We start from the raw sequence: 16,798 nt of genomic DNA on the forward strand, positions 1-16,798 counted from the left end.
TACAGCATATAAAGCTATATCATTATTAAATATGGATTACAAGTTTTTTCCTGGATAGACCATAAACGTCAGGCAATAAATTTAGATAAATTTGGTTTCATTTGGAAGCAAAACAATGAGACACTATAGCTGTAAGATTTTGCATATATTAGATCTGGCCTACAATACTAAACAAGAAGCAGCGCTACTCTTTTTAGATGCAGTAAAAGCCTTTGATAATTTTGAACAGCCATTTTTGATGGAAACACTGAAGAGATTCAGATTTGGAGATAATATTAGGTTATACGTTCTGGTTATCTATAAGGGCACTATGGCAAAAAAAAATATTATAAAGAGGTGACTAAAAAACCCTCAGGTTGTCTAAAGGGATTAGGCAAAACTGCCGACTTCCTCTTCTTTTCATGTTAGCCATCGAACCTCTGGCAATAAAACTAAGATATATGGAAAACATTCATGGAGTTAAAATTGAGGAAAATGGGAGAAATAAAATTATATGCAGACAATATAGTACTAAGACAAACTGAACTTATGGGTTTGCTGAAGGAGATACAGAATCAAATTTTAATACATGGGAAAGTGGCAGGGTAGACGGAACATAGACAAAACAGAAATAGTAGGCTTAAATATACAGATCATACAGATCATAAAAAACAAATAAAATTTTATTATAACTATGATTGGGCAACCCAATCTTATACATGAGTATAAGATTACTAGGAAAAGTACAGGACCTATATAAAAATAAGTATGAGAGCTTGTACAAAGGTGGCTTATGTTTGTTGCTAGAATGGAAAATAATTATTGTCTTCAGGTATGATTGGTACTGTAAAGATGGCAATAATACTTAAATTTAACTTTTTATTTCAACATCTCCCAGTTAAAATAACTAAATAAACAGAAGCAAATGATAATTAAGTTTATATGGAATATCAAAAAGCCAAGATTAAAGGCAAAGGTAATATATGGTGAGAGAAAAAGTGAAGGGCTTCAGGTGCTAAATTTAAATTTAATGTGTGTATTGAGTGCCTTTAGTTAGTTGATAGATTAGATGGTGAATCCATATGATGGGATATCAGTTTTGAAGGGAAGATGATTGATGTCCTACTACACAATTTAATATGAGGACATTGTAGTGCAAGATCACTGAGGGTTAAATATAAAATAGAAATATCTATCCTACTGAGCAGCTGGGACTAGTAAGCTCGAATCCCTCAGGAGCTGAACAGGAAGAGCAAACAATATTTTGTGCATTGGGGATTTTTGAGGGGATGTGTGTCGAGACCTTTCACAGGCTCCATGAGAGGTACTAGTGTATGTTGGTGATCCCTGACATGGATGCAGAGCTCCTACATCCACCAAGGAATCAAGCAGGATGGGACTTTCTCTTTCCCAGCTCTTATCTCCCCTCCCATATTGTCTCGATGAAGCTATTTCCCACTTTGTCCAATAGATTCCTGCATATTGTTTTCAATATTCCTCTCCATAGCTATTAAAACCTCAGTTTAGTCCATTACTGAAACCTGCCTGGTAGTTTCATCTTGCAACTCAGAAACAGCTTCCACATACCTAATTCTCTCCACAAAAAAATCAGTCTTCCTCCTCCCCCGGCTGGAGAGTTAAGAGTTGCACACAGGTGTGCTCTATATCCTATCAGTCTTTCCATTGCCAAGAAGGCTGCACCTCTCCTGGTACTGATGTTACCTGTGTTTGTTTCAATCCTCTATTAGCTCTCAGAAGAGCCTTTCTTTATAGGATGAAAACTCTGTTGAGGGTTAGATGTGTTTGCAGAGAACCACTCCTACTGTTGTGTGGGGTGGGTGGGGTAAATTCTTTGTGGTTTCCTTTGGCAAAAATGTTCTAGTATATTGATTTTGCTAGCCAGGCCTTCCTGATAATATTAATCTCTAAGGCCTTTCTTTAAAAAAAAAACCCCATTCCACACTCCCGTTACAGCATCCTAAGATGCAGGATGTGTGTGTGTGTGTGTGTGTGTGTGTGTGTGTGTGTGTTTATACTGGTAATAGAATCATAAATAGAACGAAATGCACAACCCCCTGTAAGGTGCTGCTTCTTCAACCAAGAATATTGTCTCCTCTTCACTAACACTAAATTTTATGTCCCTGATAACATTATGTTTTTACTTACGGTCTGATGGTGCATTTCCTTCCCAACCAAGTACTCTGTGGCCTTCTTGATTCCACTGGGACTATTCTAGGGAAGAGCAGTGAACACTGGGTAGGAGTTGGCTCTTACACTGCAAGCCCTTAAGGGGATATTGCCTTTTGTCTATAAAGCATCCTGCACACTTCTGGTGCTGTATAAATAATTAAAAACAGCACAGCTCACATTAGATCAGCACACTTAGGAATTCAGGCGCTTGGTGTTCTTGGCTTCTAAGAGGAATATGGCAGAATGACGGAAAACAAACAAACAAACTCTTAAATGCAAAATCTAGGCTTACAAAGCCTTTAAATCAGCCTCCGTCGCAAACAAACATGCGTTTCCTAACTTAAGAGCTTGTTAAAAGTTGGGGCACAATTGGGGTTGGTTCTCAGGTGTTTCCAAATGATGTGGAAGGTCTTTTGAGTGACAGATATGCTGATTCAGTGTAACTAACAATTCCAAACCACGTAAGTGTTGGTGCAGCAAAAAAATAACATGGAAAGGAGAATTCCTGGATGCCAAGATCCAACTTTGGGGCAAGTACACTTCGGTGAGAGAACTCCAGCAGAGATTTAAAATCACAAAACATGAAGCATATGCCAGGAATCCTGCTCAGCCCTGCCTGCCTGTCTCTTCTAAGTTTACTGGATCATGCTTCAGCCCAATTTCATCTCCTTTCCCCTCAACCCAGTTGTGCCAACCAGGTCCTGGCTTGCCCTTTGACTCCCCCCTGCCCAACCATTTGGTCTCTGAGCCCAAGCTGTACGGAACCAGTGGGTTTCAAACTGTTTACTATCGAACACTGTGGTTCGATCAGCCATGGACAAGCTTGCTAAAAGTTAGCTTGCCAGCTGTTTCTGAATTTCCCCCTGTAATGTGCAGCCACAGAGGAATGTTGGATAATTCTCAGCTTGCATGGCTTGCTGTTGCCTCCCTTGAGCCAATAATGTGCTTTATGATTCACCCACTACTTACTAGTTTCTCTTCCAAGTCGTGGCTCACCGAAACTGCTATCTCTGAGAGCTGCAGCCTCCTTTCGTAGCATAAGATGATTAGTAGTCTAACCAGCATTGCTTCAAATGATGGAATTACTTAAAATCACTTTGAGATGTATTTGTGCGTAGTCACACCATGGAGGCTGCAGGGAATTGTGTCATTTCCAGCTAAAATGGAATTATGCGAACAGATTTTAGCTTCTGAACAGAAAGGCTTTTGCTTATTTAGAATTAAGGATAATGAATTTCTTACACATACTGGTGCCTATAATGAGCAGTTCACAGGATAGAGGTGGTGGCTAGGATGCTGTAGGGAAAGATCCAGGTTGTCCCATTCACTGTAATAGGCCAGGGATTCAAACTCAGACTTAATCATGGCAAAATAGCTATTCGTTCTGCTACATCAGTGCTTCCTGTATGGCATAGCTAATAAGCCTCTCAGAGTAAGTTAAGGATACACATGCTGTTACTCACTGGTGCTATTTTTCTTTAAAAAATGCTAATAGGACATGATCCCACTAAGTTAAGCATACTTAAGCCCTGGTTTCAATGGGAAGGCTCACATATTTCGTTCTCTCCTGTTGAAATCAACAGACCTTTAAAAAGCAACTTTGGTGGGCTCATTTCTTTTCAGACAGAAAAAAAGGATCCATAAAATATGCATAAATAAATAATGTAGCAAGTGGAGCAGTATTGAAAAGAACCTTGCATGTGTCACGTGTGTGGAGGTGATCTGCTTTTCCAGCACTGAGAGGGAAACATTTTGCTCTTCATGAAACTGCCTTCCTCGGTTGTCTCAATGGCCCTTGAGAGCCTCACTATGATTTAACTGCACTTGAAATTAAATATTCTAGGTGCTGATGGTAGCCCTTATGATTGAGGAGGAGAACACCTGCACACTAAACCAGCTGGAGTTTCCTGGATGGATTCATGACTAGGTATAAGACAGTGATGTAATTCAAAAGGCACGTAGGTGAGAGTCAAATTTGTGAATAATCTGCACTAGGTCACAGTTCCTTTCAGTACCAAATAGTCATGATGCAGTTCAAATTCAGGTGTCTACGGATGAATATCTGGGGAGGAAAACTTTATGGCAGGCCTGGAGAACCTGTGTCCCCCCCCCACACAGGTCGTTGGACTTCAACCCCCGTCAGCCACAGCTATCACAGACAAGGGTTGCAGCCATCATAAACAAGGGTTGCGGGTGATAAGAGTTGCAACATCTGTAGAGCCACAAGATCCCCAAACCTGTTTTATAGAAACCAACCTGAAGACTTTATTTGCCCCTCTTCTCTACAAGTAATGAAATAATATTAAAAGTAGCTTCAGGCTTCCAAAGTTTTATCAGTTGCCAGGGATGCTTGAAAATCTATTGCTGAATAAGATTCATGGAGCTGCAGCAGCTAACCTATGAGGAAGAAATTCCAAAGACTACATGAATGGCTGTTGAATTAAAATTATTTCACAACTACTGTGGTTCTCAAAAATAAGGAAAAAGCACCCTATCTGATGGGAATATCAAGTATCTTTAATAGAAAAATATCAAGCTTCAGATCCATTTTCAGCAAAGATGAAAGTGGGAGTGTTAAGTGCATATCTAGCCTCTTCTGTGCTTTGTCTTTAAAGTAGTCTGATTAAATCAGAAGAGTTACAAATTATTTGAAACTTCTTTTAAAAACTACCTTCATCAAAGAGCCCACTCAAATGCTATGTTTCTTTTAGGTGGCAATCAATTTTTTTCTGCAATCTGCTCTCTTAAGTGTGAAACTACACAATATGTTAGTCACAGGGTGCTTTTCCTAACAGCTCTAATTTTGGAGGGGGGATATATGAATAGGGCCACTGCTCCACTTCACATTCATGATCTGGATCAGGGGCCCACACCAGTTTTATGCTGAACATCACCCCTGCCTTTCTACTATTTGTCCCTGAAGGTGCCAAATAAAAAATAAATTTGCAGTAAACAGTACATCTGAGGTAAAAAAAGTTGCCAGGGGACAGCAATTTTCAACAGACAACTGCTACAAGGTCCAATGCAGATCGAAGTTCCATGCCTGCTTTGCCATCAAAACGAAAGGAGACAGATTAAGCACATTTGAAGTTTGGCCCCAAAGGCAGTTTTTTATACAATACTTTTCATGGAAACAAAACTTTAGACTCCTCATTACTCAGACCTCTTAGTCTTGAAAATATTGGATCTGTTTTTAGAAATAAAAAGTCATTTTTAATAACGTTGGCTCATTCTGCCGATCATCTTTCATGGTTCTTGAAAATATTCTTTATTTCGCAAGAGTTGGCATGAGCATTCTGGTAATATCTGCATGCCCTTCAGAAACTTCAATTAGTCCGTCAATTAGATGGCCTTAGCCAAGATGCTCCCCCCCAATAGGAGGCCTGCAGAGAATGCTGCAGGGAAAACACACTGCTCTCTGATTCAATTATAATAAAATATACTGATGATATGGATAAACATTTCTACACCAATGCAAAATTCTATAAGCATTAGATACTTTCATTGAGAATTCTAGCCATTAATATTTCTTTGATAATACACAAGTGTCAGGGAGCACAGATGAACTAAACAAGGACATGCAGAAAGGAGGAACCAACCCTCCCCAACAAATTTTAAAAGTGAATCGCAGAGGATGTTATTACAAAGCTTTGTTACAGCATTGCCTTTTGTACCCTCCACCGATACTGGCATCTCGGATCAGATGAATCCTGCCTGCCTTTACCAGCAATGATACAGCGATGTTGACACAAGGTACCAAATGCATTTCCAGTGAAAGAGTTTGTTTCACATGTCACTCTGACTTCCAGATCTTTGCCCAAGTGCCCAATGCAAAATGACCCCAGTTCTCCACATCTCCCTATTTGGAGCAACCAAAACAGGTAAATTCAAGTTCAAGGGGAGAAGGATTTGAAATGCCACCTGGAGTGAGGGTATTTACTTATTTGGGCTTGAAGAAGGACTCTGCATAGGCTCCTATCATAATTCACCCCATGACATGTTGGCCCACAGCTCAGTGTATCTCCCCAATATTTGGGATGGATGTGTACAATAAGATAGTTCATAACTATTCACAGTGAAAGAACAAACTAGCCAATTATACCACAAATAAAGAGCATAGTATAGAACAATTATTTCTATCCTGAAATAAACTGAGATCCACAAACATTTTCCCTTTATTCTTAAATTAATTGCCAGTTATTTCAGAAGCAGATGAATAGAAATATACACCTGGCTGTGGACTAGGACTTGTTGATGGGAACATAAATGGCTGTAGCAAAAGAACTGTACTGCTTTTTGATCAGTTCCTGAGCACAATTCAACATGCTGGTACTTACCTTAAAAGGCTTGGGGCTCAGGTACCTGAAAGAAAGCCTACTCCCATACTAACCAGTATTGCAGTCATCTTCAAAGGCTCTCCTCCTCTTTGGGCCCCCACAATCCAGACTAGTGCAGCTGGCTACCAGAGACAGAGTCTTCTTAGTGGTGATTCCTTGTTTGTGGAATACCCTCCACAGGGAGACTTGCTTGATGTCAAGAACGCTATCCTTTCAGCACCAGACATTCTTACGCTCCCAGCCTTTTAAATGCAGTGTTTCCAATTGATGTCAACTAGCTATGCTTTATTTTGATTTTTCTGCTGTTTGGGGGAAATGCTCTGCAGGTTTTCCTGAAAAATGTCATATGTAAATATATATTCTAAATAAACAATACAATTTGTATTCAAACATAAATACACGTCCAACATGGTATTCCATAGGACCCAACACAAACTAGATGTGAATGCAACAATGCACTGAAGTTTGCTTAATCTGCAGCCAGGTTTTCATTATAGTCATGGGGTCCTTTAGAAATTAAACTTCATATCCTCTGCAGCAGAAAACAGATTCTGCAACTGAGGCCATATTCTAGGACTGTAGGACATTTGCAGCTATGCCATGCGCCAGATGCAAACAGATCGTTTTCTTGGCTAGGATCAGTTTTAATAATCTCATTGCAGAGCCTTCAGAGCTCTGCAGACAATGTATCAGTAGTTTTAGGGTCACCAAAAACAAATAATTAAAAAACAACAACAGCATTCACATATGAGTAAAGAAAATGCACCATCTGTCGAAAGGTTAAATGTGCAATTGGAGGCCATCATTTGGGCTGACATCGACCAGTTCAAATTCCTTCTTTTTAATTGCATTAGGCCCTTGGTTTTCCTGATGAAAATCCTTCTCTTGTGTGCTTCGTAGGGCCTTAGGGCCTAATTAAAATATTACTTGACAATAAAATTAGGCTTGTAACCTGTTACAAATGGGTCCCTTAGCCCTTTAAAATAAGAGTAGCTATACTACATAATTTCTAACTGTTGCACTGAGCCTCAATCCTTAATGAATCTCAAACCTGGCTCTGCAAAAATGGTATCATGGGTAACAGAAACAAATCCTGCCTGCGGCTCCGTAGGACTAGTAAGAATAAAAAAAGATTATTTTCTCAGGAAATTGCTTAGATAGGTGTTGGAATTCACAGAGAAGAGAGAAGGCTTATGAATATTAACATGTAAGGCCTGTGGCTAGATAGTGACAACACTTAAAGAAATATAACTATGGGTAGAAAATTAGCTCTCGGAATTCCTCTTGATATTAAGAAGCAGTGGACAGAAAGCCAGCTCAGAAACTGCTTTCCATTGTTAGAGTTGTACTCCCATACAGTTTTAGGCAAGTGCTAACATGCTAGTGCCCATCTTGCAAGCTTCTAGGCCTTCATAGTGCCCTATAGACTTGAGGGTATCTGCAAATTTGAAGGTCTGTTCACATAAAAGAGGATCCAGTTCTCTTCTTCCAAGAGCTGGTGATTTTACTGCGCTTGGGAATTTTCTTTAGCCCTCTTTGGACATTGAGGGTCACACAATAATCATGTGAGAGAGGAGAGCAGGGTTGCCCTCAGATGCCCTGCCCCTGCTGCCAAGTCCTGTGTTGGCCCCTCCCCAAGGCATGTCTGCAGTGGGGAAGCCCGATGAACATGCATGCACTTTGTTTTACACACACAAACACATTGAGATAACACAAATTTCTACACACGCAAATTTTGTGACGTGCAGACATTTTGCAACTTATGCATATTACTGTATTCTTTTTTGTGTTTTGAGACAGGGAAGGGGAGAAGTGTCTAAGGCAGCCTCCTATCTTAGTGTAGGTGACACATTTCACTAGTGTTAATCACAAATTAAAGAAGAGATGACACCACCACTGTATACATGAACTGACGTGGTTTTACTGCGTTGGCCACTTGCTTAATTTGTATATGCTAGTACAGAATAAAAATGCAAATTTCTGTCTCTGCCCCACTGGCAGTTTTACACACCTGCTCCACCACTTTTTGTCCTCTGAGATGACGTTGCCATCCTTTTCTACTTTTCGTGGTCAGAATGCAGTTATTAAAAACACTCAGTTGATGCGAATGAGAGATTGACGCAAAACACAGAATGAGGTGTCGATGTGTTTCACACAACAGAGAACAAAGGGGGGAATGTGTTTCTTGGAAGCAAGGTGTCTCTTCAATCAACGAATGGCAAGGGAAATCAAATACCATCACTGCTTTCTCTTGTAGCGTATTGTGACCGGTCATTAACGTTCAAGCAAATACTTGTCATGATTTAAACTTCAGTTTGCAAACAACTTGGAGTCGTGCATCTTACAGGCATAATGTATTCCATAAGACTATGAAGAATGCATAATGTTGGCATAGAAAGAGAAGCTGTATGACTATATATGAAGACAACAACTACAACTCTCACAGCACTGTCATTGATTAATTTCAAAATATTCAAGCATAATTAAAAAAAAGAGAGGAAAGCTGAACTTATTCTACACTATAAAGGAGTCGTATAACTCAACCTAATGTTGACTTTTCCTTTCCTCCAGAGTATTAAGCAACTGTAAACTTAATTTCTCCAACCAAGTCTTAGTTAATTATTTGCTGTTTAAACCTCCAGTAGTTTTTTAAGGTTTGGAGGGGAAACAGCCAGTTTTATTTATTTCTCCCCCATTCAATAAACAGTACCATGTAGACTATCTCCTGTGTTAGAATAGTGTTGTCTTCACATAAGACTCAAATAATGGTATTAGTCATTCATTTCCTTGTACACATACACCCTGTTGCGTGTTGACAGGTTTATAAGGATGCAGTGGCAGCCACGGGTGCTGGGAAGCTCCTAGACGACAGCCTTTGAATCCTTGCAGTCCTGAGCAATGGTGCCTGAGTTAGTCTGTTTATTGTCTGCGTTTTCTCCCAGATGCTTGACTTGTCTGAAAGATTAATACATTAACAAGAGCGGTAAGGTCCAGGGTTGCACATCTTTAAGACATTTTTATTAGCAGATGGCACATGAGATTCAAAGGTCACCGCAAGGGGGGACATTTTAAAGTGAAACAACAATATTTATGTTCAGATACTATGCTGGTGAGATCATGTGGTAAATGGTTCTGATTAAATTAGTTTACAAATAGCCACTATATATCAGCTTCTTGCTTTTCTCCAACATCGCTTGCTTAACAAAAACATGCTCCTGTCTGGGGTTCAGCCAAACCAGGTTCAGGTAGAGGAAGAGGAATACAGCTATCTACCCATGCCCAGTGCACAAACAATTTGAAACTTTTGGTACATTCATCTAATATTATAGTCAATCAATCTGTACGCTCTGTATGTGATTGTTTCTGATGTCTGCATCTGCATACTTAAAAACGAAACAGAAATGACACGCACAAAGGTAGAGCAGGTGGTGTATTTAACATCCTTCATTTAACTCTAATGTAGTACAAAGCTAGCGTACTTCAATTCTTTTTCTCATCTATAATATTGCAGGCTTCACAAGGCAGGAAGCTTATCACAGCACTAACATCACAAATCAGAAATACATGGAAATCTGGCATAATCTGTGGGATATATTATTTGCAAATAGAAATGTGAAGGGCCAGGGGGAAATGGATTTAGGTTCCCCCCACCCCCATTTTTCATAAACAAATTGAGAAAACAACTAGAAAATTGATTTTTTAAAAAGTTTCCCTGCCGCTTCTACAGTTTCCTCCCTGGGCCTTCACAGCTCTAATAGCAAAGCAACAAAATTTGCCTTGCTCTGGAGTTCTTCACAGACTGACATTTTTTAATGCCCACTATGCAGCTCAGGTGAGAATGCTATACCCACCTCAGAATACGTCCCACTGACCTCAGTGGAACTCAATTCTCTCTTGACATGTATAGGATTGCACTGTCAGAGGTATTTGACCAGTTCTAGAAATTATTGCGGCTAAAGGAAATATGATGTGGACATGGAACTTCTCCACCCTCAATTATGTGCAAGAGACAGCAGCCTCGATGAAAGTGCAGCTTCCTCTAGTAATATGAATAGGAAGCTTGCTTGCACAGCAGTTCCACAAAGGTATCAATCTGTTTGTGCACATCAGAATGCTCAGTATTCTGGATTATTGAGAGATGTACCTTGTGAAGTGCTTAAATGAAGGAAACTGACTCCAAACTATTAAGGTCAAAAACCAAATTCATACTACCTGCCCTCATCTTTATATGGGATCTCGCAGCTGCGAAGAATAAATATGTTTCTAAAATATGACGAATTCACAGATTTCATGTATTTAAAAGCCCATGTGGATGGTCAAATTATTTATTTGTTATTTAAATTTATACTTCATCTTAGCACACTAAATGACCCCGGTTAATAACAATCCAAAGTGATTCTGAAACCTACTCTCAGCAATGGCGCTAAATTGTTACAAGGTTTACATGACTATGAGATCAGAAGAGGCCACGTATTTTCGAAAGATCTCAGTACATCTACACCATTCATGTAAAAAGTCCAGTTAAGCAAGCACACATGTTCCCAAAAGAATACTGTGAAAGTGGGTCTTACTTTTCAAATGAACCATTTTCAGGCTTTACAGTTCCTTCAAGTGGATCCAGTCCTTGTTCTGAAAACTGTTTCAAGGCACTTAAAGCTGCCTGTAACACAGAGGAATTAAAGAGAAATGATAGATACTGAAGTAGGCATACTATTAGCAATGAACATGGAATGTTTCATGACATCAAATATGTATCAGGGACACAGTGGACGGTGACAAAGCTCAGGGCTATAAAGATACATTGAAAAAGAGATGGATTAGTGAACAAAGAGAATTCCCCCCCCCCACACTGGATGGTGAGAAAGACTGGCTAATACTTTTCTTTTCTGTGCTCAGCTTTGCTTTGTACCTTAAAACAAGCATCCTCTGTATAAAATGAAGCAATCTACATGTCTCTAGATTACCTAGATCCATACTTCCTTGCTTCATATGCTACTCTTGAGGCCAAAACTAGCCAATGTGGCAGACAGGGGCATAGGAAGGGGGGGGCGGTTCACCCCGGTGCCATCATGGAGGGGGGTGACAAATTACCAAGGAACAATTACTGCCCTACTGGGCGGTTCATAGAAAACTTTTTTTTTGAAAATGCCTGTTCTTATCTCACTACACAAGGGATTATATAGCTATATATGAAATGTAATGCATATCAGCTAATATCTTGACCCTCCTCCACGAAAATAGCTGTTTACTTGGCCGTTTTCCTATGTCATGAAGACTGAAATTTCAATTCAGTGGAGCAGGGTCAGGGATGGTCTAGTTGAGATTCCTGCATTGCCCCAGGGGTTTGGCTAGATTACCCTCAGGGGTCCCTTCCAACTCTACAATTCTCTGGTGCAGGCTTGTGCAGAGTTTTAGGTACAAGTTGGATGCAAGGGGTGCATAGGATTGCAGCCCATCTAATGGACCATTGGCTCGGAAATAAGTCCCACTGATCATGATGAGACTAGATTGCTGCTGCGCAGTCCTGTTTTTTGAATAAATGCTTTCCTTTTCAGATAATACAGAGCATGGTGAAATCACAATAAATAAAACCTCCCCTTCAGTAGTTTCAAGCACTACTACAGGTTCCACATAATATCTGTACTGCATTGTTTATTGTGACAGCACCGGCACTTTGGAATTCCCCGCCTATTGCAACAAAGCACATGCCTTTGCTAGACGCTTTTTGGGCACCCGCTAAAAGCAATCTTCTTTAGGCAAGGATACCTAGTTGCTTAGAAAGTTGAAGTAATTTTAATCTTAATATTTTAGCTTTTGTATGTTTTAAAGTAGGATTGTTAATTTTTCTTGATTTTGCTGCTGTGGTGTTTGTTTGTTTTTTGCTTTGGTAAACCACTTTGCAGGTTTTAAAAAATAAATTTTATTAAATAAATAAAAAATAAGTATAAATAAAATAACACAAGCCAAAACACAATCCATCCTGTATATTTATGTATCTGTCCATAGCCACCTACTTGTTATCAGAGGCCCAGAATCCACATTCCTTTGTAAGAAAATATGAAATAATGTAAAACCATTTTTGCAGGCAAAAAATTTTAAAAAATCAATGTGTGGGAGGTGGGGGGAGGGCGTGACAAGAAATTTTCTGCATAGGGTACCACCTGACCTTCCTACGCCTCTGGTGGCAGACATGGGGTTGTAACATCAAGTGATGCAAAATGTGACATCACTTAACTGCAAATTCCCTCACTCTCTCAGGTAACAGCCAATGAAGTGAAGAATAGGTATGGTAACTCACAATGCAATGATGTGGTGCAACACATTTTTAAAAAAATGATTTTAATTTTCAAAGTTCTATAGTAAATCAACAATAAAAACATAAAACGCATGCACACAACCCACACATACAAATCAACATGAGAGAAAGGAATAGAGCTTTTCTTATTTCTGTTTAATGGTTAATATGTTATGCCTCCCTCCTGCGACCTTGAAAACTATCATGCCACAATGAACTGCGTGCTCCTGGTGGCATTCAACGTGGTCTTTCTCTGTTTGGAAACTTAATCAAGTTATACCAAGTTCCTTCAGACTGTACTTTAATGAGTCTTTCTGTGCCAAATCCTCATTGTTCCCTTAAAAAATGGACAGAAGTGCTAATTTTGGATGCTTTCTTATTGTTGGCACTAATAGTCTTTGGCACTCATCAAACACCAAACCTCAGAATGCTTCTACCTCTTCACACTCTCACAACTCCCACTATTTACAGCCTTTCCAACAAGAAGTACTACTAGCTACTACTAGAATACACACACAGTTATGCAGGAGCAATAATAACATTCCTATATAGATATCCCATAAAATGAATGGGTCAACACTTCAGGGAAAGCCTTCTTAAACAAATATGTCTTCAATCGCTATCTAAATATCAACGCCAGGTGCTTGTCTTATTTCAGCTGGCCACTAATTCCAGAAGGCTGGAGCTGCAACACTAAAAGCCCAGTTTCTACAGCATACTACACACACTTCTGGGGCATGCGGTACTCTTGGTTGTGCCCCATCTGAGGAACACAGTTGCTGGGCAGGAATCTATGGGGCAAGGAAATCCCTCAGGTAGCCAAGTTCCATGTTATTTAGGGCATTAAATTCTAAAAGCAAAATGTTTAACTGCACCCGCCCAGTAGCTTATTGACTGCCAGTGCAGCTCCCTCAGCAGAGGTGTTACATGGTGTCAGTGGGAGGTCCCAGCCAATAACCTAGTGGCTGCATTCTGCAGCAGAAAGCTCAAGAGGAGTCTCACTAAAAGCCCATGACAGTCATCCAATCTTGAGATTACCAGTGGGAGGGCCACAGCGGCCGAGGTATCTCGGTCCAGGAACAAGTGTAACTATCTCACCAACCAAAGCAGATAAAAGGCACTCCTTTTATAGATGAGAATCACTTTCTTTGCTGTTGGTAAGCATTTTTTGGAAGACAGAAGAACTGCCAGCAAGGGAAGACTTGCCTCATGGGGCTAGCAAGTTCTAGATTCAGAAGACACCAATGGTTGCCGGGGGGGGGGGGCTGCAGGAAAGATGATGGATAAAGGCAGGATGCAACCTCAAAAACCCTAGCTCCACAGGGACACCATGTTATTTTTGTTCATGTTCCCAGACTTAAATGTGATTTTTTTAAAAATTGTGGAAATCACCTGAACAACACTTTCAGAGCCCCCTTGGGCTGGGATGTAAATGTGCTGGATGAAATTAAAAATATGGGGCTGATCATTCCTTTGCGAGCGATACCTTCAGTTCATTAATGTTGCCAACTCCTTTCATGCTGGGATCAGCTTAGCAAGCGCTGCTGCCCCACTCTAACACCACAATCACATCTCCCCTTTCCTTCTACAAACTGAAACAATTAGAGCTCTTCTCCCACCATTCCACCTCTTGCTGAATTCCATCAATGTAATATTCAGTATGTATGTTGGTATTTTGTGAATGCTAATCAGACGCCTGACCTTTCAACAACTTGTGGCACAGGCATGCCGGAAGCTCCATTTTAATCAGCTCATATAAGGCTTATCACTTTTCTGGACGGCAGAAAACAAATAGCATGTATGTGCTGTACAGAACTAGCAGAGCTATATGCTAGACATGCACACTGCAGTTCTAGTGCAGAAGCTAAGAAATGCCCTGCACTTTAAGCCTGCCTGGATGCGAGTCCATCTGGGATCCATATGGCTGCCACACTGAGCTTTATGGAACAAGAGTGGGGCATAGGCATGATAAATAAAAAAATTCAAAATAGGAACACTTTCCTGAACTATCGTCACAGCTGCTTTCTTTGCTATTTTCAACTGAGAGCAGCAAGTACATAACAAAATGGGATTAAAGATTCAACAGCTTCATTGTCGAGCTCCCATTAAATGCTTCAGGTTGTGTTCCTGCCGCACTGCTATTTTGTAGCTCCTTAATGAAATATTAACCTAGTTTCTCACGCTGTTTGCAGAATTCATTCATGGGAACCTCTGCTTCTTTCTTTACTCAGAACATCTATCTCTATGTCTTTGAAGGGAATGTCAGCAGCAATGCTGAACAAAAGCATTTGTTCCCGCTGAAGGAATGCCAAGGATAAAAAGGTGAAATACATCTATCTGACAAAATATTGTGTAAAATAAAAACAGGGTAGGATTTGTTACAATACTTTAGATGACTGCCTAAAATTGCATCCAGGTAAAGCAGGGATGACCATGCAATAAAAAAGGTGTGGTCAGCATTACATTCTGCAATGCTTCACTTAAGAGGTTTTCCTTGCAAAAGCTTGTGCTTAATTAAAGATATCTGATTTCTGAACCCTCCTCATGCTGCCAATCTTCCTAGATAAGTGGTTCATAAAGGATGTGGCATGCCACACTGGTATGGCAGGAGAGGATGGCAAGTGTGGCGGAAAGATTCAAGGACAATCAAAGAAACATTTGAAACATTTCAGTATAGTATAGTATAGTATAGTATAGGGTGTTTTTTTTGCAGAATATGGATACATATCTTATCAAAATCAAGCATTGCTATGATTTTGTTTCTTTTTGTTTTTCAATGTAATCCTTATCAATACTGTTACGGAAGGGGGGGCATGTCTTCTTCACTACAATATATTTGCTCAATTTCTCTAGGACTCCATCACCCCTCCCCTGTCCTCCATAATCTCTCAAGTAATCCTGTCAAAATCACTCTGCCAAACCTTTCCTCGGGCAATGCCAGGTGACAGACTATGCGTACATGGACCATTGTCTTCTCAGGATGTGCTTATCTGCGCATATCTCCAGCTCTGCATATTCCCCCTCCCTCCTCCATATGTTAATCCAGTGTAACCCAACCTCTCCTTAATGTATTCATGATGTAATCTGTGTAACCCAACCTTTCCTTAATGTATTCGTGATGTAACTGGGAGGTATTTTGCACTGTATTCTGGGACATGGAGGGAAATTTCAAAAGTTCATGTCACCCCCTTTCTCGCTGTTCAATCTCGCCTTGAACCTGTTGCGCAATAAACTTGGACCTTCTGCAGTTTGCTCCTGTGTCCGGCTGAGCTCATTTTCTTCCGCAGGGACCCACGGACTTAGTCCGATGAGCTGGGTGGCAGAGTAACCCCGCACCCAGATTTTAGCCGTAACAATACAAAAAACTGGTGTGGAACGAGCAAATTCTATTCTGAAAGTGTGGCCCAGACAAAAAAGCATGAGAACCACTGCCATAGACACTTTCTCCATCATTAGAACTTCTTTTAACCTTTAAATGAAGCTGATATTTTGCACCACCATTGCACCACTTCCACCTTTGCACTATGAACTAAATTTCTTTTAGCAAAAACTAAAGCCCACCTCAAAGCCCCACCCCTTTTTCAGCATGCTGCACAAATGGGATGCAAAGTCTTTGTGCTTGGCCTGCCAGCCTCTGCTGCAAAGTGAACGAGTTAATTAAGGTTTTGTTCTAAACAGCAGTTAACATGCATTCTATCCTCTCTACATCCCTGTGGGATAGAGCTAAGACTGAGAGAAAGCTGAGTGGTTCAGGATTTCAAAGGAAAGGCCCTTCTGGATCAGAGACGTATCCACTCCAGCATCTTGTTTCCCACTGTCAGAAGCCCATGGGAAGTCCATAAGCAGGAGATGAGGGTAATTGTTCCCCAGTGAGGGTGCTGATCTATTCCCTTATTTGACTACACTAACACCACACCACCTATTGTTATCTCTCCAGAGCATAATCTGATTGGTTCTGTAACACTATCACATTCTTTACACGATTCCTAATTTTTTT

General features: G+C 40.3%; 1 protein-coding gene across 3 annotated transcripts in view; it reads right to left on the reverse strand.

Annotated features, from left to right (window-relative positions):
- Nucleotides 1-8,407: 8,407 nt before the first annotated feature.
- Nucleotides 8,408-16,798, reverse strand: part of STAU2 (staufen double-stranded RNA binding protein 2) — a 142,028-nt gene continuing 133,637 nt past the window's right edge. For 2 of the 3 annotated variants that reach the window (XM_082233818.1, XM_082233819.1), the window contains exons 14-15: nucleotides 11,078-11,166; nucleotides 8,408-9,461 (exon numbers count right to left, since the gene is read on the reverse strand). In XM_082233818.1, coding sequence (XP_082089944.1) covers nucleotides 9,368-9,461; nucleotides 11,078-11,166 — 183 coding nt within the window. In that variant the 3' untranslated portion in view covers nucleotides 8,408-9,367. Of the gene's footprint in view, nucleotides 9,462-11,077; nucleotides 11,167-16,798 lie in introns of those variants that run through there. The other variant, XR_014222179.1, reaches the window with a different exon arrangement.

Source organism: Podarcis vaucheri (assembly GCF_965113315.1).
Source record: "Podarcis vaucheri genome assembly, chromosome: 8".
In the NCBI taxonomy this organism is placed as follows: domain Eukaryota; kingdom Metazoa; phylum Chordata; class Lepidosauria; order Squamata; family Lacertidae; genus Podarcis; species Podarcis vaucheri.